Source organism: Lucilia cuprina, chromosome 2 (assembly GCF_022045245.1).
Source record: "Lucilia cuprina isolate Lc7/37 chromosome 2, ASM2204524v1, whole genome shotgun sequence".
In the NCBI taxonomy this organism is placed as follows: Eukaryota; Metazoa; Arthropoda; class Insecta; order Diptera; family Calliphoridae; genus Lucilia; species Lucilia cuprina.
The window spans coordinates 53,561,227-53,585,051 of NC_060950.1; the positions used below are offsets into that span (position 1 = coordinate 53,561,227).

General features: G+C 31.3%; 3 protein-coding genes across 7 annotated transcripts; 2 read left to right on the top strand and 1 right to left on the bottom strand.

Moving 5' to 3' along the window:
* Positions 1-1,240: 1,240 nt before the first annotated feature.
* On the top strand, positions 1,241-7,481 carry LOC111675001. Of its 3 annotated transcripts, none has more exons than XM_023435692.2 (6): positions 1,241-1,331; positions 4,620-4,690; positions 6,344-6,551; positions 6,724-6,810; positions 6,936-7,104; positions 7,164-7,481. In XM_023435692.2, exons 2-6 carry the CDS (start codon positions 4,630-4,632, stop codon positions 7,338-7,340), a joined length of 702 nt encoding a protein of 233 aa, XP_023291460.2. In that variant the 5' UTR covers positions 1,241-1,331; positions 4,620-4,629; the 3' UTR covers positions 7,341-7,481. The 3 variants fall into 3 exon arrangements, with proteins under 3 accessions (XP_023291460.2, XP_023291462.2, XP_023291461.2); XM_023435693.2 differs by lacking the exon at positions 1,241-1,331 and adding an exon at positions 1,934-1,955; XM_023435694.2 differs by lacking the exon at positions 6,724-6,810 and having other exon boundaries at positions 1,242-1,331; positions 7,164-7,480.
* A 4,174-nt stretch (positions 7,482-11,655) lies between these two features.
* Positions 11,656-17,479, top strand: LOC111674997 (filaggrin-2). Of its 3 annotated transcripts, none has more exons than XM_046952597.1 (6): positions 11,656-11,832; positions 14,603-14,618; positions 14,747-14,767; positions 15,144-16,462; positions 16,530-17,062; positions 17,205-17,479. In XM_046952597.1, the coding sequence occupies exons 1-6, from the start codon at positions 11,784-11,786 to the stop codon at positions 17,355-17,357; spliced, it is 2,091 nt and encodes a 696-aa protein (XP_046808553.1). In that variant the 5' UTR covers positions 11,656-11,783; the 3' UTR covers positions 17,358-17,479. The 3 variants fall into 3 exon arrangements, with proteins under 3 accessions (XP_046808553.1, XP_023291453.2, XP_023291454.2); XM_023435685.2 differs by having other exon boundaries at positions 11,657-11,832; positions 16,524-17,062; XM_023435686.2 differs by lacking the exon at positions 14,747-14,767 and having other exon boundaries at positions 11,657-11,832; positions 16,524-17,062.
* Positions 17,476-22,634, bottom strand: LOC111674998. The gene is made up of 4 exons (XM_023435687.2): positions 22,417-22,634; positions 18,522-18,740; positions 18,331-18,471; positions 17,476-18,253 (listed from the first exon to the last, which is right to left on the bottom strand). Exons 1-4 carry the CDS (start codon positions 22,487-22,489, stop codon positions 17,751-17,753), a joined length of 936 nt encoding a protein of 311 aa, XP_023291455.2. The 5' UTR covers positions 22,490-22,634; the 3' UTR covers positions 17,476-17,750.
* Positions 22,635-23,825: the final 1,191 nt, after the last annotated feature.

Here is a 23,825-nt window from a genome sequence, read left to right on the forward strand (position 1 = left end):
AATTAAAAAAACTTGTTTGGTTCAAGAGAATTTTATCAAACTATACGACGATATTGTTTTTTTTTGTATTTTCTTTATACGTTTTTATATGATTTGCATGTTATTTTATTAAAGATTTCTCTTTTTTCCTTAATGACTTGAGTTTTTGAACTGTTGACAGAAAAAAATCCCAAAGTAAAAAAAAAAATAAAGTTTAAAATGAAATAATAATTGAATAATTTTGTTGAATTTATACAGAGCTCTCTCTGCACTTAAGTTATTTAACCACTTAACCACAAACGTGTTAAATTTATTGTTATTTTGTATGTATTTTGAAAACAAAATTCTGTAGCAACAAGTTGTTGTTGTTTAGTTGTCATATTTTAATTCAGAACACTTTTGGTTAATATTCATATTTAACTTGTATTCTGAAGAAATTAACAGGTTTAATGCTGTTTTGATGTTATTACCGATTGAGTGATACGCTTTTTTTATAAAACGAGTCTTTTCCTAAAATTTGACTGCCCATTTAAAAATACATACCAATTCTGATCGTCTAAATGACCATAATAAAAAACAATCGGCTTACAATCAACTACAAGTCGAAATTGTGAAGTAAATGCAATTGGTCCATGATATTCAAGGAAAAAGTCTATTGAAAATGTTTAAGATCGCTTGATTATTTCACCCATGTCCCACACAGAGAACGAAGTTACAATACAACTGAAATTAAGTCTATCTATCTATCTATCTATCTATCTATCTATCTATCTATCTATCTATCTATCTATCTATCTATCTATCTATCTATCTATCTATCTATCTATCTATCTATCTATCTATCTATCTATCTATCTATCTATCTATCTATCTATCTATCTATCTATCTATCTATCTATCTATCTATCTATCTATCTATCTATCTATCTATCTATCTATCTATCTATCTATCTATCTATCTATCTATCTATCTATCTATCTGTTCGTCGAGGTTACTACTACTAACAAACGTAGGGTACCGAAACAGATGTACAACACCTTTTCGCACACCAACATAATTTATGAATATGTATACATATGGGTGTGTAAACTGTGTATGACAATAGAAAAAGAGTAAAGATGAGCTGTTGACCACTCAGAGTGAAATGAAAAAAATTTACTTTTTTACTTGTTTATTTTGCATTTATTTACAGGTGAGTTTAAAGTTAAAAAAATTTTGTATATATTTTGTACGTTTTGTTCACATTTATAAGAAGACGTTTTATTACCAGTTTTGTTTAAACGTCCATTTGATGGCAAACTGTTAAGACGTATTTACAAACAACAATTTTAAATTTATCTAAAATATACCGGTAAATTAATAAAAATATATTTTAAATATTTAAAAGATATAAAATTATTAAAACACTTTATTCAACTGGACTTTTAATAAAAAAAACATTTTTTAGCGTTCAAAATCAACAAAATATATAGAAAATTAATAAAGAACAATCAAGTTTATTGTGATCATCAACAGAATTAAATTGAAATTTAAAAATTATAAATTAAATATATACAGTGCTTTGATTTTAAATATAAGACGTAGTTTGTGGATTCTTGCTAACAAAAAATATACGATTCTCTATCGTTGTGTTGTTCCAGCAAATGACGCATTCATTATTTCATTAATTAGAGTGTAACCAAAAAAAAGAAAAAAAAACCATCATTATGATGATCTTGTTCATGTGCTAATGATGTTCTAAATGATGGCAAAGCTCTTGAAAACTATTTTTTATATTATGCTTAAAGATTTGTTTTAGATTTCCTTACTGATTTGGAAAAAAAATTATGAAAATAATAATAAAATTAAATCGCTTTGTTTCAATGATCTTGAATCTTATCGCGATTAGAACTTTGAAAAAAATATAATTGAAATAATTATTAAAAATTTAACATCAGTTTTGCTAGTTTGCGCAAAGCGTCAGATTGTTGCGATTGTAAGTTTCGTTATTTTGCAAAAAAAAAAAAAAAAAAAAAATAAGAAAAGACAAACAATAGAAAAAAATTAAATATTTAAATAAAAACACTTAATTATTTAATAGTTTCCTGTTGTGATCTTATAGTTTGTGTGTGTGCGTGTTATTATTATTTTTCCAAAAACACGACAATGAAATTGAAAATTAAAAAAAAAACTTTGTTTAAAAAGCCGTCGTCTAACTAAAAATAAATACACCCCTGACTTTTATATTTAAAAATGTTTAAACAAACAATTGATAAAGAAATTTAAATTAAAATATTTGTGTATGTGAAATAAATAAACTAAAAATATTAATCAAGAAAAATAAAAACAGATTATAATTAACAAAATTAATTTGTGTATAAAGTTTTAGAGAAATTTTCAAGTTATTTAATTTGTGTATTTCAATAATTATTACCCATAAATAAACCCGTTACTTTTTCTAATTTGAATACTGGCTGCGAAGAATGATTGGGAATTTCCCATTTTATAAACACCCTATAGTAATCAATGTGTATTCAACACATAAACTTGTGTCAACTGGTTTATTTCGGAATATAACTGAAAAGATTCTAATATTTTGGTGCACAGAATACACATCAATACAAAGACCTGAAATATGTTGCAAGGACAAGTTTCCAAACTCAAAAGTTCATTAAGCATTAACTTCCTTCACCATATTAAACGACACCTATCAGCAAAAAATTTGTTTCTTGTTGTTCTGGGACAAAATGGCGATTCAAAAGTGTCTTCATGTTCATCATGGAACATGACTAACGATAATAGTGATCGAACTCGGTCATTTCTTTATTATGACTTGCAAAACATTCAAAGGTTTACTGCTCGAACAGTCAAGTAGACTAGAGAGGACTTTGCTTTGACCGTCCGACTTCATTCGTCAGTTGTAGTACTGAAGTAGTGAGACATTTTAGGATATGATTAAGCTATGATCCAGATATTTAACCAAGCTTAGATATAAAGTAACTGCCAAGAAAACGGTTTCTTTTAACGGATAGAGCAGAATTCACAGAGAAGATGGAAAATCGTTTCTTTATTTTCCCCGTCTTTGCAACTGTGACAGTCAAAGGGTAAACCAAGCCGACTTGCATGAATCCTGTTATTACTGCTATCAGTCTTAATAAATTCCGTCTATTGAAAGAGGGCCTCCTGAGGATACTAACTAATAGGGAAGGTTATTTGTAGCACATTTTGAACACTGCAGATTAATCTGCACTACCTTGAGCGCCTTTGTAAGGATTTTAATTTGGTTCTTATGGGGACAAAAGGTAAAAGTATTTGTGGGTAGAAGGGGTCAGTATGGGAGAAATAAATATTACCAAATATGTGTTCCAAATTTTATCGTAGTTTGAATATAATGATCAAATGCCATACTGACGGATATACGTGGCATCATCAGATATGTTAATATGATCCGGGGGTTCTATAAAGTGATCATTTTGTTTTGATTTGATATTGCTAAAGCCGGCTTTACACGATCTCACAAGTAATATCATCTGTCAAAATTCTGTGTACAAGAGTACGGATGGGATCGTCTAAACACAATATGTAATGAAACCATTACACATTGAGAGAGAATACAGATGAAAAATTTGACAGTCATATGGCTCTCTTTATTTTTTGAAATGATTCAAAAAACAAGCAGGTCGCATTAGATCAGGGATGTATTTTTATGTAAACACATATAAAAAAGTGAAACACCTTTTTCCATCTTACTTTTTTATTGTTTAATACCTACTCCTCAATAGAAACTCAACAATAACCCGCTCAAACAACTCCGACATAATGTTCGGTGGGTCCCTAGTTTTTACTTGACCAATTACTTGATTATCTTCAAGTAGTGTGACATTTGATGATTTTAGTTCCATTCGAGTTCGAACAAACCGTAACAAAGCGACCCTGTTAAACTATCTAAAGTCTCACGATCACCGACTTAAAATTTCATTCGTAAATTAATATTTTATATGTTTTCTTCAAAGAAGAGTATCTTTTTAAGTCTATATCGCACAATGTTTATATTCATACAAACAATTAATTTGTTATGCTAAACATTTGAAGTTGTAATTGATTTTAAATACAATGTTAATATCACTATTTGTTTGTAACTATTAATTTATGTATCTTTATTTGAATTATTCATGAAAATTACAAAAAAGCAACACCTTTGGAAGTTTTTCAATCATAATTAAAAGTATTTGTAAACAATTTGTTTGCATGTACAATATTTAAATTTTAAAGTTTCCCCTTACAAATTAATTTATTTCTCACGATAATGTGAAAAAAATTAAAAAAAAACTACGTCATGATTTGTCATAATAATAAAATATTACATACAGTTTATGAATTAGAAAATATATTGCGAATATTTAGAATATTCTTAATATCTCTAATTCTGTAGTTTATATTTAAACTTAATTTAATAAAACTTACTTCGTTTTGAATTAATTATTTAGTTATTAGCGAAATTCCCTTCTAGATTTATTCTTAGCAACTTTCAAATGTTCGTGTTTAAAGTTAATAAATATTATTATTTTTGTTTTTAATTACTCAGATGATCACATTAAAATTTGTTTTTTTTTTTTTGTTTAATTTAAATATTAATATTTTAGTTTTATTTATTTTTCAGTTATATCAATATGTGGAGATTTATTTTAATATCAACATGTGTTTTGTGGGGAGTTATGAATTCAGAAGCTGGTAAGTATTTAAATAAATTAAAATGTTTAAATGTGTACAACATGTCTTTAAATATATATACATATGTATATACGGAAGTTGAAATCAAATATATAATGTAGACTACAACACCTTCCATTTGATAATGCCCTGTAGCATGATACTATTAATAAGGTAGCCTCGTCCCCACAGCAGATCATCAGCTGTTACAATCTTATCTTTCAAAATTCTTGTTTGTTTACATTAAAAAAAAACAAAATTTGTAAACAAATTTTTGGTTTTATAAGAGCTTACTAGGTCAATTGTGATTTAAATGTTTTTGTTGTCTTTCCTCTTGGTAAAATAAGAAATATAGTCTATAGCCGAGCATATAGTTTAATCTAGTTAAGTCTATAGTCCAATCTAGTCTAGGTTAGTCTGTAGTCTAGTCTATAGCCTAGTCTATAGTCTAGTCTATAGTCTAGTCTATAGTCCAATCTAGTCTAGGTTAGTCTGTAGTCTAGTCTATAGCCTAGTCTATAGTCTAGTCTATAGTCTAGTCTATAGTCTAGTCTATAGTCTAGTCTATAGTCTAGTCTATAGTCTAGTCTATAGTCTAGTCTATAGTCAAGTCTATAGTCTAGTCTATAGTCTAGTCTATAGTCTAGTCTATAGTCTAGTCAATAGTCTAGTCTATAGTCTAGTCTATAGTCTAGTCTATAGTCTAGTCTATAGTCTAGTCTATATTCTAGTCTATAGTGTAGTCTATAATCTAGTCTATAGTGTAGTCTATAGTCTAGTCTATAGTCTAGTCCATAGTCTATAGTACAGTCTATAGTCTAGTCTATAGTCTAGTCTATAGTCTAGTCTATAGTCTAGTCTATAGTCTAGTCTATAGTCTAGTCTATAGTCTGGTCTACAGTCTGGTCTATAGTCGAGCTATGAGCCCAGTCTAGTCAAAAGTATATTTTATTTCCTAGTCTTAAATTTAGTCTATACTTTAGTCTACAATCTAGCCTATAGTCTATTCAATATTCTAGTCTAGTCTAAAGACCAGCTTGTAGTCTAATCTATAGTTTGGTCTATTTCCTAATCTATACTATAGATATAGTCTGGTCTAAAGTATAGTCTATATCCTAGCTAATAGCCTAATCTTGTCTAATGTCTAATCTTTAATTAATCTAAATAGCCTAGTTAATAGTTAAACAAGCGACTTAATCAGCTAAAAGCGAATCAGCTGGTTCGTCGCAGAATAGAGTCCCAAAGTATACAAACGACTTATATAGGTTTCTGTAAGAAAAAACGAATAAGCATACGAATTGACTTCGGGCTTATTTTTACCAAAAACTGAGGTTACGTTTTAACTGGTAAACTTGACGGATTGCCATTAACAACTCAATCAGCTTTCAATTGATGGTATAGGGCGTCTTAATTATGTTCTTTTTAATCGCGTTTTAGCTACATTGAATTAAAAAACCGATAAAGAGCAGAAAGTAACTTAGATTGGAACTGTGTTTTAACCATCCATATTATTAATATACATATGGGGGTGTAGAAACAAAGACAACAATCTCCAATGTATTCATAAACTTACCTTATCTTGTTAGAATAAGAAATTAGAGAAACTAAATTATAAAATATCTTTATAAATAAAGTTTTTCCTTATTTTTCAAATTCAATCTCATTTCTTTTTAGCTTCTAGAAACATGAAAAAACGTGGAGTTGGTTCTTATGCCGGTAGCTATTCCAACTCGAACGGCGAGAATAATGGCTATGTAGGTAATTACAATGACTACGATGATTTCAATTATGCTCCAGATTTTGGATTCAATTTCTTGGATCCTTATGCTTTCCATCAACAATTGACAGCACAAATTTTGGCTCAACAAGCTGCTACTCAAAAGTAAGATAACACTGGCTTTTCCTTATTTCAACAATTTCTTCTTATGACTTTATTTAAATGCTTTTTTATAAATGTATGTTGCTTTTGATCCTGGTGGAGTTCTAATGCAATTTTTAATGCGTGTAGCTAATTCCTATTACTTTTTCCTCTAAATAAATAAATTTTCCCTTAGTGCTATTGCCTCGACTATATCTATGGGTGATGCAACGGTGATGGCAGATGCTTCTAATATGCCTAATGATATACCAGATTATGATGAGTAAATATTTCTTTCTCTGTAAACTGTCTATTTTAATATTTTGTTAATTTAATATTTTTTTTAAATATTTATAAATATTTTATTTAGTTTTATTAATTTATTATTTAATTATTCATTTCGTTAAGTCAAATTCGTCGCCAACAAGCTGCTTTCTTCGATAATATTAGACATCAAAATCAATACAGCTATAAGGGCGGCAAGGGTAATCGTTATGCTCCCAACTATTCGGCAGCTGCCGCATCTATAGGACCCGGCGGTGGTTATCAAACAGCTTTCATTAGCCCTGAAAATCCTGTAAGTTTAGATAATTTAACTATTTGCTTTTTAGCTTACAAAAACTCTTTAAATTTTAGGCTATTCCCAACGTTATCAATCGTTTCGGTTCGACCAGTCCCGGTGGCTACAAGGGTGTCTCTGTTAGTTCTTACAGCTCCAGTTCAGACATTAATGGCAAAAAGACCAGTAATCGTGGTTCACAAACGACAATCAACGACAATGGCCGCATCACCACCTACAAGGTTAATTCTTAAGTTGTGAGATCACGACTAAATTGTTTTAATAAGTTCTACATTTTTTTTACTTATTTATACTCGTATAAATTATTTTATTTAATTATTTGACGAAATTTCTTATTTAATACTTTTTTAATTTAATTTAAATTATATTCTTATGTATCTATCTACATATTATTATTGTTATTACGAAGATAGAAAGAACAAAAACAACATCAGAAACGTAACACATACACACAATCAAAAAAAATTATTTAAAAATGATAATAAATTATTTAATACTCATATCAATTAAAAGTTTAATTTGTTTAATTATTTTCTTGATATTTTTGTTACAAACTATTTTATATTTTGTTTAAAAATATAACATTATATTTCTGAAATTTGCCAGCGAAATTTTAGAAAATTTTAGTTGATCTTACAGGAAATTTTCTGTTATATCCGATCAATAATAAATAGAAGATAATAATAGAAGATATTTTTAAAAAAATACTTTTTTGTTCAGCTACATAAATTCTTGCTTTACTTTTATAACTGCTATAAATTTTAAACGGAATGAAAATCATTACATTCTACCTTCTTACATTGTACCTTTATGTAGATCACCCTTTAAAAATGTTTGTGCCTAAAATTATGCAACAGTTTGTAGGCGTAAACAGAACGTTTGATTGATGATCAGTAGATTAATGATTTGTAAATAACTATGTAATGGTAACCACGTAAATATACTGTAAGAAATTTTGGTTCATAATACATTAAAAATGTACTGCTAATCGACAACATTGCACAGTGGTTTATAAACTCTTATTTTTGGAAATAATTCGATATCTCTTAAACTATTACATATATATAACATCACATCTTTACAACTGAATTGCATCGTAGTTGATTGACAGCTGTAATCGATCGAGGACGGAATGGGTAGGTCCAAAAAGTAGATAACCTCTGAAATTAAACTAAAAAAAATGCAAAAAATCCATTATTATCTGAATGAGCAGATTTATCCATTTTCAAGTCCATAACCAGTTAAAAACTTATATTTGTTGTAATGTAATATAATTACTTAATGAAGGGGGAGCTTTCCAGTTTTTCCTACCGAGCGCGTCCCCGGGTGGCGGATAGGGGGTGGTGATGTATCATTTGTCCTCTCCCATCTTTAATTTCACTTAAGCTGAGGGAGGGCAGATTGTCCATCCACCTGGGAATATCATATTCCCCGCGGACCAAAAAACTGGAAAAAAATATGGAAAATAAAAATAAAAAGATAAAAGTTACGGTGCATTGCTAAATAACCCAGAACCGGCGGCAAGCATAGCTAAACTACCTATTAGAAAGAAAAGACTTTCTGGAGCACAGAGGAGGAAGTTGAAAAGGATGCTTCAGGAAATCATAGTTAGTCAATCCCACTTGTAATAGGTATCGGCCAGAAATCCATGGCTAGTCTTGCCAAGAATAAAAGTAGGGCTTACTTCGCCTCTAAAGCTGTCATATTCAAAATTGGGAAGGTGCCGAATCGAAGGCCTATTATAACAAGCCTCGAAAAGGACACTAAAAAACCTAAGACCACGGCACCAGTATCCACTACTAATAAAGTTGAGGAATCAAATCCTAAAATCGAGGAATTTGCCATTAACTCGCCAGAAGAAAGTGTAGTTGCCCATTCCAAAATTGGGAAGGCGCCGATTGAAAGGGCTGTAAAAACCGGCCCCGACAAGGACACTAAAACACCTACGACAGTACCCAAAGCATCATTAGCAAATACTGGCAATGTTGAGGAGTCAAATCCTAAAAGCGAGGAGGAAATCACTCACCCGTTAGAAGACAGAACCCAAATCGCTGGAAGACAGTTTAATACCTGCAGCTCAAAAAATGAGAAAGAAGTCAGATTTGGTTTTATTACCAATTGATATTGAAACATTCTATTAAATCCTATAAAAGTATGACAATAATCTTCAATTTTTAAACCCATAAATATGTTAATGACATTGAAAAATTTAGATTATATTTTATAATTAAATTGAATAAGTACATTTTTGAATTATCATAAAAGAAATAATATTTAAATAATTTGTCACAGACAATTGAATTTAAGGTTAGTAACAGAGTAAATCTTTGGGTGGGAAACATTAATTAATGAAATTTGCATAAATTTACAAGGAAAAACATAATTCGATAATCAGAGAATATTTTTAGCATTACAAACAAATTTGTTTCGGAGCCGAAGGCCATTAATACCATAAAATAGTATTTAGCTGATAAAGTGCAAAAAATATATTATCAAATAAAACCCAGCAAAAACTTATATTGAAAAATAATGAGTTAAAAACCTGTTTTTCACTTCTTATTCGTATGCATTTTAATTATTTATTTTAACACGTTTATAACATGGGAAGTCAGGTAGAGAATAATTTATAGTCTGGACTATAGAACAATCTATAGTGTGGACTATACAACAATCTACAACAGTCTATAGTCTGAACTATAGAACAGTATATGGTCTGGATTATAGAACAGTCAATAGTCTAGACTATAGAACAGTCAATAGTCTAGACTATAGAACAGCCTACAGTCTAGACTATAGAAAAGTCAATAGTCTGGACTATAGAACAGTCAATAGTCTAGACTATAGAACAGTCTATAGGCTAGACTATAGAACAATCTATAGTCTAGCCTATAGAACAGCCTATAGTCTGGACTATAGAACAGTCTAGAGTCTGAACTATAGAAGAGTCTATAGTCTGGAATATAGAAGAGTCTATAGCCTGGACTATAGAAGAGTCTATAGTCTGGAATATAAAAAAGTCTATAGTCTGGACTATAGAAGAGTATATAGTCTGGACTATAGAACAGTCTATAGTCTGGACTATATGAAAGCCTATAGTCTGGACTATAGAAGAGTCTATAGCCTGGATTATAGAATAGTCTTAGTCTGGACCATAGAACAGATTATAGTCTGGATCATAGAAGAGTCTGTAGTCTGGACCATGGAACAGTTTGTTGCCTGGACCATAGAACAGTTTATAGTCTGGACTATAGAAGAGTCTATAGTCTGGAGTATAGAAGAGTCTATAGTCTAGACTATAGAAGAGTCTATAGTCTAGACTATAGAAGAGTCTATAGTCTGGACTATAGAAGAGTTTATAGTCTGGACTATAGAAGAGTCTATAGTCTGGACTACAGAAGTGTCTATAGTCTGGTCTATAGAAGAGTCTATAGTCTGGACTACAAAAGAGTCTATAGTTTGGACTATAGAGTCTATAGTCTGGACCCTAGAACAGTCTATAGTCTGGACCCTAGAATAGTCTATAGTTTAGACTATAGAACAGTCTATAGTCTGGACTATATGTCTCTCTATAGTCTATACTATAGAACTGTCTATAGTCTGGTCTGTCCATAATATGGACTGTCTATAGTCTAGACTATAGAACGGTCTATAGTCTGGACAATAGAACGGTCTATAGTCTGGACTATACTTACTTACTGTATTATAAAATTAATGCAGAAGGTGAATATTTGTCATTGAAAAGTAAGTGGTTATGTGAGTAAGAGTTTTTGCTGGGCATATAACTTTCATTAATATGTGTATAAAAGTTATTGAGATTTCTGCAGATGTCTTTTCAGATTTACACTCTGTTATAAAAAACCTTGGTCTATATTAGTAGATTCATATACAGTGGTTTTGAAGGTTAAATTAACATTCACTTTTCGTTATATTCTTGAGAATTGTACATCGTATTATTTTTGAGAGATAATAACTCCCTGCTCAGTTTCTGCGGTTTTCAAGATCTAACAAAAATTTTAACGCTCTAATAATCGCACGATTTGATATATATAGAAACCACGAGTAAATTGCATGTTCTATATTTTTAGGAGATCAAATTATGAACGTATAAATTATTAGATGAAAGCCTTAGATTAATACTTTTGTTTGCAAGACCCACAGTATCTGATTCTTTGTAATTCTAGTAAGACGACCTTCTTTTTAACTAGACCGTTGAAAGGAGAGTTAATCTCCGTTTGTTTTTCGAATATTTTTTTATTATTTCTGAGTAAAATAATTCCTTGTTCTTTACGAATAAAAAATATCAATGAAATTAATTCTTGTTAATAAAGTTTATTATTATTTTTTTTTATTTTTTACTTTTGATTATCAATATAAAATACAACGAAAAGAAAACAAAAAATGAAAATAAATATTCTAGGTCAACATAATCACTACTGGGTTCAAGTCTTTCGAAATCTTATCGGAGACAATTCACTCACACATACTTTTTTTTATAGAATGATGAAGATGATGACACAGTCTTCAAATAAATGATTGAATTCGAAATTGAATTCATTAACGAAAAGTTTGTGGTGGAAGCAACACGAACGAAAAGGAAATTTGTGAAAAGAAAAGTTGCAAGTGATTTTAATTTTAATAAATTTTAGTAAAATATAGAAATAAGTTTTATATAAAAAATGAAATACTTTATAGTATTGGCCTTGTGCCTTAGTGCTGTTGTGGCAGGTAATGTCTGAAATTTTTTGTTAAAAGTGTAAATTAAATAGTTGTACAACGATTTATTCATAATAAAAAACATCTGTTTATGTGCAAAAACATTCGTAAATTTCAATTAAAAATTTTATAATCGTTTAATTGAAGTGATGAAACATTTTAATTGAAATATATCGTGTAAAAATTGTTTAAATTTTGACTAGAAATTGATTTGGAATGATTAAAAGAAGGTTCAGGAAATTGCTTACAACTTGCTTTCATTATTACGAGCAAAGTAATAATTCAAATTGTAGAACTCCAAAGTTTCTTCAAAAGGAAGATTTAAACCCAAATTATTAATCGTGACGTGGCTCAAAGTTTCGAACAACACGAACATATAATCAAAACTTAATAAGATGATATCGATACATATCTATTTACATTAATTTCGGCTTTTGTATTGCTTATTGGTTCGCTTGTACCGAAATCAGAATATATTTCATTCTGAAATTTTATAATCGTTTAATTGAAGTGATGAAACATTTTAATTGAAATATATCGTGTAAAAATTGTTTAAATTTTGACTAGAAACAAATTGATTTGAAACGATTAAGAAAATGTCCAGGAAATTGTTTAAAACTATTATTATTAAGAGCAAATTAAAGACTCAAATTGTAGAACTACAAAGTTTCTTCAAAATTAATTTTTAAAACCGAACTATATATCGTGACGTGGCTCAAAATTTCTAAGAACATGAATATAATCAAAACTTAATTAGACGATATCGTTACACATCTATTAGCATTGAATTCGTCTTTTGTATTGCTTATTGGTTCGCTTGTATCGAAATCAGAATATATTTGATTCTCACTATCGGTCAATAGGTTTTTATACCCTCTACCACCATTAGTGGTGATAGAGTGTTTATATAAGTTTGTCATTCTATGTAACACCAAGACAATTATAAAAATTCATCCAAAATTCTCCTTAGTCCCCAACAAAATATAATATAAACAAAACCATTCTACCAATTAAGATCTGTTTTGGCCCACAATTGGTCATAGCTTCCAGATAAGATGACTTCTGAAAATCACTTAAACGCACATATTTCATTGATATATAAAGCAAATATGTTTTATTTATATATGAATCATTAGACGATCTTTTTCCGGATAGGCTCTTATAAAAGGTTCACTTCTTCAAATAAGTTCAAATAATTTCATTGAATTAAAATTTTTAGTTTGTTTTGTATACATTTAAACCATTCCAAGAAGATTTTTGTATCGGTTCATTATTGGTCATAGCTCTAATATAAGGTCCACTTCCAAAAATCTTTTAAGCCCACTTAATTAATTTTCAAATAGCCATGTTGATAAAATTCGATTCAAATATATTTTGTGTACATATGAGTCATTCCTCCACATAGAACCGTAATTGGTTATAGCTTCCATATAAGATTCACTTTCGAAAATAACGTAAACGCATTATCTCAAACGTTATATCATACTTTTTAAAAACTCGACAGAAGAGCATATTTAAAACACTATGTGGATCACCGATCCGATCGGTCGTTTTAAGATATTTCATCTCGCAGTAGTAAGGTAAAGTGTATTTAAGTAAAATATGTGCGATTTTTTAAAAACGGAGATAGGCTTGGATATATCTATGTCTCTCTTACCTTCGCTCAAACGTAATATAATACTGATAAATTTTTCAAGTAATAGTGATCATATGAAGAGCGCTTTAAAAGAAAGTTATATTATACTTGTAAAAAAGCAAACAAATTCAATAGGAAGAACTCATTTCATACTCTCTACTGATGCCTGATCTCAAACAAAAGTGATCCACAAAAATGCTCTCTTAAAGAGAGAGAGTAAAATTAATATATGTGATCATAAAGAGGACGCTTTAGAAATAAGTATGATATTCATACTTGTAAAAAAACAAAAAACAAAGTAGCAGAAAGAGTTCAGCTCAATTATTACTCTCTGTTGATGCCTGATATTAAGCAAAAGTGATCTGCTAGAACGCTCTCTTCAACTGAGAGTAAAACTAATCGAATGTATATTAAAACAAATGGAATTAAAACTACTGCATTAATAATGTCGTACTAATACTGTAACATTATACTAACAAACTCGGTAGAGAGCTTTTTTTAGCAATTTATCTCAAGTTATAGTGATAATATAGAATAAAATTATAAAAAGGCAAAAAACTTCGTAGAAGGAGCTCAGCTCAATTATTACTCTTTATTGTCGCGTGAGAGCACTTTAAAATAAAGTATATCAACTTGTAATAAAGTAAACAAACCTAGAAAGAGCTCATTTTTTGCTCTCTATTGATGTTTGATCTCAAGCAAAAGTAATCTAGAAGAATGTTCTCTTCCACTGAGAGTAAAATTAATTGAATATGTACGGAAACAAGTGGAATCAAAGCTACATCAACTATTTCAACATAAATTTCCTATTTATCCATAATTTATAGATTTAATAAAATAATTATTAAAAGTTATTCGATTATTTACGTTTTTTATCAATCTCAATTAAGTATGTCACTTCTGAACCGCCTCTACAATTTAGTTTTAAACCACACAATATATTCCAAAAGACCGATAACCTTTTGACTATCGAAATAAGAAATTAAATAAAGTCAAGGTCTCTTTAATTTTAAAACTTGATAAGTGCTTGTTTAAATTTAACCATAAATTTTATTAAATCATATAATTTATTATTAAAGTACATCCTGTTTTTTTTTCTTTGCTAAAGTTTAAGTTATTAATAATTTTTTTCTTTTTATTTTGCAGAAGAATTACATGAAAGGTAATTATTATCATCGATTTCCGTTTTTAATTTGGACATTTTATTTTGGTTTATTAAATATTTATTTTAATAATATTTCATTATTTCTTTCTTTATTTCATTCTTTCATTATTTTTATCATTTTCTAGTGGAGTTGATTTTCATACATTGTAAGTACCTGAACAATAAATGGAATAAGTAATTAAAAAAAAAAATAAAAAAAAAACAATTGACTTAATAATTCCTAATTGGCTTGGTACAATATCATTTAAATTCTATTTCAAATTTACATTTTAAATTGAACATTTATTTTTTAAAATAAATTAAAAACATTTTTAATTGTTTGTAAAATAGAAAGTTTGCTTAAATCGGTGGCAATGTTGGGATAAGCAAAAACACGAACCATGAAGATAAGTTATGAGTTAAATCAATCGGAAACCTAAATTTTAAACAAATTACTAAAAATTGTTAAAATTTTACAAACAATTGAAAATATTTAATTACTTTCTTAAACATATAAACATTCTTTTAAATTCGAAATTTCAGACATTTCAGTCAACATCATCAAACTCTAGAAGAGGCTAAGAAGAAGATTGCCGATGTTTTGGAAGGTCAACATGCTGAATATGAAGAAGTTGGTTCTTATGGCGGTGTAGGTGGTGTCGGTGTTGGCACTGTTGGTTTCTCTTCATCTGGTTTGTCTGGTGCTGATTATGCCTCCACTGCCGGTAGCAATACTGGTTATGGTGCCTCTTCTAGTTCTCAATTCGGTGCTTCGTCTGGCTCTCAATTTGGTGCCAGTCACTCTGCCAACTTTGCTGCCTCTTCTTCCTTTGACAGCAATGCCAACTTTGGTGCTAGTCATGGTGTAAATGCTGTTCATGGTGCCGGTGTTCATTCATCTGGTACTCACGGTGGTTCCTCTGTTGTTATCCCCGTTGTAGGTGGTGCTGGTTCTACTTCTTCCTATTTGGAAAGTTCTGCTGCTGAAAATGTTCATCATGCTGCTCCCGAAGTTGTTGTTAGCGGTGGTCTTGGTGGTCATGAAAGTTTCGTACGTCATGAAGAACGTCGTACCGAAAACCAAGTTGCCACTCCTCTCGTCTATACTGCTCCCTCTGGTGGTTCTGAGAAATACTATCATCATGAAGAACGTCGTGTTTCCAATGCCGCTACTCCCGTTGTGTACACTGTCCCCTCTACTGGCGGTTCAGAAAACTATGTCCATCATGAAGAACGTCGTACTCAAACTCAAACTTCTGCTCCCATCATTCAGTTTGCTCCCTCTTCGGGTGGTTCGGAGAAATATGTTCATCACGAAGAACGTCGTGTTGAAAATCAAGCCGTTCCTATTGTTCATTACACTGCTCCATCTGGTGGTTCCGAAAAGTACATTCACCATGAAGAACGTCGTGTACAAAACCAAGCTGTCCCCATCATCCAGTACACTGCTCCCTCTGGTGGTTCCGAAAAGTACATTCATCATGAAGAACGTCGCGTACAAAACCAAGCCGTTCCCGTTATCCAATACACCGCCCCCTCTGGTGGTTCTGAAAAGTATGTTCACATCAAGGAAGAACATGTTCAACAAGCTCCCGTTCAAATGGTTGTCACCTCCCCAGCTGGTGGTCAAGAATCTTATGTGAAATACCGTAAAGTTACTACCACTGCCTCTCAACCTCAAGTGATTGTACACACTGCCCCTGCCACTAGCTCTTCTTATGTTCACCACAGCTCAACTGGTGCCACCACTGGCTCTCAATTGGGTCCTTTGGTCACTGGTAGTCTTACCTCTGGTGCTAACTCTAACTACAAGACTGGTTTCTATGGCAACTCTGCCTACACTGCTCCTTCCACTACTTACGGTAAGTAGTTTTTTTGTATTGATGTTTTAAAAATCCATTAATATATTTTGACTTAATTTAGGTACAGTTGGTAGCACTAACTCTTTGTTCAATACTGGTTTCGGTGCCTCTCACCAAGCTGCTTCTAACTTTGGTGCTTCTCACCAAGCTGCTTCTAACTTTGGAGCTTCCCATCACGCTGCTTCCAAATTCGGTGCTGGTCACCAAGCTGGTTTCGGTACTGGTGCTAGCAGCGCCTTTACTGATGCCTCTACTTTCGGTTCTCAATTCGGCGCTCAATCTAAATTCGGGTCTTCTTTCGGTGCTGAATCCAAATTCGGTTCTCAATTCGGTGCTGAATCTTCCTTCGGTACTGGTTCTGCATTAGCTGCTTCATCTGGTTTGCACAACTATATGCAGGAATCTGAACGTTTAGCTAAAATGCAAGCTCAAGGTATGTCTGTTGGCGGTACCCGTGCTGGTGGCAGTCAATTCAATGCTAACATGGATAGTGGTGCTAGTTTTGGAAGTTTCGGTGGCCTTGCTGGCGTTGGTGCCGGCAATGCTGGTTACAAGACCAAATCATGGGAAAAGGCCTCCAAATGGTCCAGCCAATCTGAGGTGAGTTAATGTAAAAATTATAATGAATTCGATATCAATCGAAAATTTTATTTAAAATCTTTCGAAGAAAAGAAATTTCGCGTTCTGAAAAAATTTCCAATCTTTCATAAATTCTAAACAAAAACTTCCATTTTTCTTGCAGTTCGGCTCCGATGGTCAAGTGAAAAACTTCAAAGAATTATCCACTGGTGAAAGTGAAAACTACGACATCAATGGTCGTCGTGTTGGCTACAAAGCCGCCACCACAACTTTGGATGACAACGGCAAAGTAAGCAGCTACAGTCTCCACACATAAATCTAGTTCTTAGATATTTAATTCGTTGTTTCCTTTTTCGTACGATTTTCATGTAATTTATAAGATTAAAGTTCATTAATTTAAAAATAAATAAAATTACAAAATAATTAAAAACAAATAAATTGTACAAGTTTCGGATGCCTTTATTTACAAATAATATTAATTCAAAACATTTTTGTAATTATTGCGTAAAACTGATAAGAATTCTAGGAAATTACGATCACTAGCCGTAATATTTAAAACGTAAATAAAACAAAATCATGTAATACTGATTAATTGACACACTACTTGACAAATTAAATATATAAAAATGTATTTATAATCATATTATTTTAATCACATTTAAAACTAAACCGATTATTTACAGACACTGAGAGTGTTAAAATAGTTTCACTATTTTCTCGAGAATGTTGATTCCAATTTGCCATCAACAATTTTAATCAATGAACTAGTAGGTTTGACAACATTTACCGAACCCTGTGCTGGATAATGATAATGGGGATGATTGTCTCGTCGTCTTCTATACTCGTTACTATTTGTCAAGCAATAACAGGGCTTCCAAGCATTATTCCTATAGGCTGTTACATCGTTGGGTTTATTGTAAGCATCTACATACATAGAACGTTCCGTAGTCCAACGTGGTATATAACTATTCCAACCATCCGATTGACGATATATAGGACTGCCGGCTCCTCTGGCATCTGCTGAGCCAATATAAACTGGCACATTGTTGGGATAATATTCGGGATAGTAATCTGGATAACTTCCTCTGCCAGAGTGATCATATCTTCTTTCGTTCGAGAAATTTGGATTCCAATTTGATTTGGGATCGTATGGTTTTCGATTTTTATGATTAGAGCCACCGCGGCCTTTGTAAATTGGAACGCTGGCATCTTCTGTTACGTCCAACAAAATCATTAAAATGATTACTTATATGCCCTCAAATCTATTTTTATCTTAATTTCTTTCTTACCTTTATCCACATCCTGTTCCCTACTAGTTTTATTTGTATGTTCATCTCCTTCCGCTGTAATTTCGAATGTTATATCTGTGTGTATACCAACCCTTTTCTTATTCTTGCCCAAATCAGTTATTTCTACACTTTCTTTGGATTCTACAAACAAAATGATTAGCAACAGTTGTTAAGCATAATGTTCATATTACCTTTCGATTTATGTGTATCTCCTGTATCCACGGTTACACGTACTCCATGTATTTTAGGTCCCGATTTGCCTCTTTTTTCACCATCGCTTTCATTTTCTCTTTCAAGGTCGTGATCTTCATCTTTTCTACCTTTCTTAACGCCCGGTACAATGGGAACTGTATCGTTTTTGTTTTCGGCTTCATCAAAGTCCAATTTTGGTGAGACTTCTTTTTGTTGAGCTGAAAATAGAAATTTTAATTTAAAACTATTTACTGGTATATTGCAAGAAGACTACTTCTTAGATACATCGGAATATGTAACAAATGTAGTTTCCGAATAAAAAAAAATAACCTATAGCAATTTCATGTCAAGTGACTCAATAAAATAAATCTATTTTGACGAAATTTGCACTTAAGTTAGCATATATGAAATTTCCGGTCCAGTATACGTGCACTTTGCTCAAGTACTTGAGTTATCGAATCTCCGACTATTGCTGTAATTCAGCAACAGCATATAGAGACGTAATCGGTACACCGAAGAATGAAGCAATCGAACAATCTTTTTTTTGTTCTTACTCACTGAGAACACACAAATCTGGTGAGAACAAAGTCTTCTCCAAAGATACCTGGACAAAGAAGAAAAATTCAATGGTATCACTTTCATCCATCATCTTTTAACCCATTCATCTCATAGAAAACAATATCCGATACACACACTCTAGGTATACTGAGTGGAAAGACCTGAATACCCATTCATTCAACCTGTATCATATACACTGAACAGCAACTCATTTCCAATAATTATTCCCACTGTCACTCCTCAGTGGGGCATCTGTTGTAGAAGACAGCTGCGAACTTATCCCGAAAAATAGATGCATCAATATTTTAACCTCAATTTGGGTTTAAACCACAGCCATTACATGAATCTCGAATGATCCTTAGCCAATTGACCAACCAGGACACAGTCCTGCGGGCAACTGGCCACCCGTAGTGCCAGAATATGTGGTTCTCTGGTTCGACTCCATATAAAATCATTTCAAGGAAAGTCCGAGGAGTGAACTGACATCACCAGTTTTTAGTCCCGGAACACTAGAGGTAATGGTAAGCCCCTTTTTAACCCGGGATTGCAATACATCAATATGAATGTCGTTTATTAAGAAAACATGCCCCGGGGGAGCATCAACTTGGAATAATGCAAAGTGGATATAACAAAGTAGATCCTTCTCAAAATGAGCAATTCAAAGATTATTATGCTGAACACTTTACAAAATTGGAAGCGAAATCAGATAAACGAAGAGCATGCGGAGAGTACAGTAAAACTCTCTATCACTTTCAATGTCATAGTCAGGCCTTCATCAATATTTCGTTCGAATATTTTTTTAGAAATAAAATTCCTCACGAAATTTAAGAAACTACGTCCCACAAATTGTGTTTCTGAACATCGGAGGTAAAGAGTCGTACTACAGGTCCGATCTTATATTTAATACTCATGACACAAAAGTCCTAAAGTCCTAAAGACAATGTTATTAAGTGGGTCTTCTTAATAACGAATTAATGTAACTCCAAAAAAAAAAAAAACTCAAGAGGATAAATCGTAAAAAAAAGTTATGAAGCATTTTTCTAGAGAAGGTTCGGATATTTGAAACGCTTTGCTATTTTAAAGCTGATTAAAATCAAAAGATGTTTTACAAGGGAAGTCAAATACGCTGCCATAGTTTAAGATACTAAGCTTAAGCAAAGTTATGAAATGTATTTGTAAGATGTCCAATTTTAGAGCTCAAAGACTATTTTCTATAGGAACTCACCAGCGCAGTTTAGATAGCTGGACGCATTAGAAAATGATTGACATCATGCCAGACTGATTATGGCAAAATCTGTAACAATATAATACTGAGCTTAAAATACTGTCCATCGCGTGGATTTGGTTTTATCTAAACTGTCTTTTTTAAGAGTATAACGAATCTAGGTGTCCAATTTTCTTTCTGCTTAACCTTTTCCATCCGAGAAAGTTAAATTGATGATATTTTCTCCATCTGGGTGTGATTGCCATTCGGGAGAAAGAACAGCTACCGTCATAGTTAGTGTGTCGATAGGACAACTGTATCTTTAGTATTTCTATAGTATGACTTTACTAAGGTCAAACCAGATAAACAATTTTTTATGGGAACGGTAGAGTTTCGGCTTTTGTATAGTCCTGTTTATTGAAAAAGTTCCTTTGGGTTGTATTTGGTGGCTGTATTTGAAACCCCAAAATGAGAGGAAGAGAATGGTTGGTTTAAACACTGATACACAGGAAAATCTATATTTCTAAAAATATTTGGTGCAGTTGCCTAGAGGACTACTGATACCCTCCAGAGAAGTAACTGTGGGGCTAAGCATCGGAAATAGATTGGTGTAAAATGAATAAGATATATAATTTATCAAAGTGGATGTGTCGGATATGTGTAAAGTTTGCTTACATAAGTGACACCATCGTACTTCTCTTCTTTGTCAGGGTATGTTTAGGGTTAAGTCTGTTCATACCAGACTTACCACTCTGTGTTCTCTGTGAAAAAGAACTTGTCTTTGGCTTATTTTATGAAATCAGTTCGCACATTACGTCTCCAGATATTGTTGCCGAATCATTTGTATGGTTGTAAATGTGTTCTACGCACATTCTAAATGTGTTCTATGTCGGATAAGTGTAAAGTGTGTTTATATAAGTGTCACCATACATATTTATCTTCTTTGTCAGGGTATGTTTAGGGTTAAGTCTGTTGATACCAGACTTACCACAGTGTGTTCTCTCTGAGAAAGAACTTGTCTTTGGCTTATTTGATGGATTCAGTCTACACATTACGTCTCCAAATATGGTTGCCGAATCATTTGTATGGTTGTAAATGTGTTCTACGCGCCGTATCTAGATCATACTGTTTTTGGAAAAATATCCAGATAAATGAATTTAAATTTTATTGCTCCAAAAACGTTAACAAATGGTATAATATCACAATTTCTTATATATCCTCTTGCGCCGAATATGAAGGACGATATTAATTAAATTATTATAAACTCAACTCTATAGAAATTTAAAAAATTAATAATTTTTATACCCTACACCACTTTAGTGGGGAGGTTATTATGCGTTTGTGCTGATGTTTGTAACACTCGAAAATATTGCTCCTGAGTCGCTTTCTGAGTCGTTTTAGCTATATCTGTCTGTGTGTACATGTAAACCGTACGTACAAGGTTTACAGGCCACAATCTTCAAGATATTTTGATGGAATTTTGCATATACTCATCTTTTGATCCAAGGACGAACGCTATTGAAAATGGTTGAAATCATCTAGCCTAGAAAACTTAGTTTTAAAGACACTACATGTTTTCGTAATGATCGGGCCTCTTTAGACCCTAGCCCCCATTCCCTTTAAAATATGGCTTGAAGGTCAAGATTCACTTATAAACACTAATAACAAGTTTAATTCTACATAAATAACTTTGAAGTAGCCGCAAATTCCTCTACCAACATTGACAAGGATAGGCTAATATTTACCCCTACTCCCCTATGAGCCCTCTTGTAGAAAATATCTTTTTTAATAAAAAATAAGTAAAAATGATCCGGAATTAAGTTAAAAATATATTATATATTGTTTTAAAAGCTATCCACATTTAAAAACTGATTGGTGTAGGGTATCATTTGGTCGACCATGTCGGGCTATACACTCATACTTGTTTGTATAAAATATATTTTAAATTATATATAAATTTATTAATATATACAAATTAAGCGATATTTCGGACAAATCATGTGACTGAAGTTTGACAATATCGACTACACTGTAAATCAAACATAGGCGGGTTTATCCTTTTCTAAACAAGTTACATATTAGAATGTATTTTGCATTTTATTTTCGGATTTTTTTTTTTAATTCAAACAAACCTTGACTATAATGAGACAAAATCACAATCAAAATACACAGTCGTAATAAATAATAAATAATTTTTGTTTGCATTGCCAAGTAAATTTGTTATAAATTTTAATTAAGCGAATGATGATAGCGTGTTTTAAATGCACAAATCACGATAAAACACTTAAAATTTAAATTAAATTTTTTTATTTTTATTTTCTATGAATATATTTTTTTATTATTTTATTAAATTATTAATTATTTATTTTTGTATTTTTATGATTTTTAATTAAAATCCTAACACTTCAAATGCTAAAAAACAACTAATACAAGTTCTAAAGAACAATTCATCTTAGAACTGATGTGTTGGGGAAAAAACTAAAACAGCAAAATAAAAACTTCAAAAAAATCTCTTGATTTACGCGTTTTTCTGATGTTTTTTATTTATTTGTTGTTTTTGTTTTTTCTTTTGTCAGATTACCTGCAGTTAATTTCAAATTAAATTGTTAACGTCTGTTAACATCGATTGTCGTTTTAGTGTGTGTTTTGTCGATAACATCTTCATGCTACTTACTACGGTTTAGACTTTTTTGATTTAATTTTATCATTTGGGGTTTTCTCAATAGTTTTTAGGGTTTTCATATTGGAAAGTTTTAAATTAAACCAATAACATCATAACTATTTGTTCATACCCAGTAAAAACTTTCATTACCATGTAAGAAGTTAAAATGCTAAAATTAACTTAACCAATAGCATTTTAAGTCATTATTTTAACACGGTTACAAGTAATTAGAAAAAGTAGTCATTGTAAATCACATGAATAAACGTATACAGCATCTGTATCTTCACTGACAAGATGACTAATGAATTAGAAAGTATTTATATAACACATTATTAGTAAGACCTTATTAGACAACATCTATGTAATCCAGACTATATGTAGTAGTCAATGAAAAGTATGTTATTAGGTAAGTTAATACAATTAAAATCCATTATCCAGTTTTTGTTGGGTAGTAATAGATTTATAGAAATTGGAATATTTTTCTTATAAAAGCTTAATTTTAAATTCGTTAGCAGCGATTTCTTTCAATTTTAGACCACGTCTATTATTTTTCAATATATATATTTAGATATTGCACGGTTCGACAAAAAAAAGGGAAACAATTCGTTAAAAACGTTGCATAAGCCTAAAAGTTGGCAGTACAAATATTAAATTACAAACATTTAATTCAATTAAATGCACTGTGGGCTGTTTTAAAGGAAGGAGATTACGATTTTTGTCCTATTGTAAATTTTTTGGAAAGCTGTATAGAAAATGTTTTATTTTTATACCCAATACATAAAAATTATATACAAAATAAATCAGGTGTATAATATACACCACCTCTTCATATACGATAAACCATTTCATGCCATAAGTTAAAGGGTAGTAATATTATGT

What these genes read in the sequence shown, in the direction of transcription:
- LOC111675001 (XM_023435692.2), top strand. Translation starts at nt 4,630, where the DNA reads ATGTGGAGATTTATTTTAATATCAACATGTGTTTTGTGGGGAGTTATG. An exon ending in AGTTATGAATTCAGAAGCTG is followed by an intron (nt 4,691 to 6,343) that starts GTAAGTATTTAA and finishes ATTTCTTTTTAG; the next exon opens with CTTCTAGAAACATGAAAAAA. An exon ending in CAACAAGCTGCTACTCAAAA is followed by an intron (nt 6,552 to 6,723) that starts GTAAGATAACAC and finishes ATTTTCCCTTAG; the next exon opens with TGCTATTGCCTCGACTATAT.
- LOC111674997 (XM_023435685.2), top strand. Translation starts at nt 11,784, where the DNA reads ATGAAATACTTTATAGTATTGGCCTTGTGCCTTAGTGCTGTTGTGGCA. An exon ending in GGAGTTGATTTTCATACATT is followed by an intron (nt 14,768 to 15,143) that starts GTAAGTACCTGA and finishes TCGAAATTTCAG; the next exon opens with ACATTTCAGTCAACATCATC. An exon ending in AATGGTCCAGCCAATCTGAG is followed by an intron (nt 17,063 to 17,204) that starts GTGAGTTAATGT and finishes TTTTTCTTGCAG; the next exon opens with TTCGGCTCCGATGGTCAAGT.
- LOC111674998 (XM_023435687.2), bottom strand. Translation starts at nt 22,489, where the DNA reads ATGCAAACAAAAATTATTTATTATTTATTACGACTGTGTATTTTGATT. An exon ending in TTTGTCTCATTATAGTCAAG is followed by an intron (nt 18,741 to 22,416) that starts GTTTGTTTGAAT and finishes TTCTATTTTCAG; the next exon opens with CTCAACAAAAAGAAGTCTCA. An exon ending in AGATACACATAAATCGAAAG is followed by an intron (nt 18,472 to 18,521) that starts GTAATATGAACA and finishes TTTTGTTTGTAG; the next exon opens with AATCCAAAGAAAGTGTAGAA.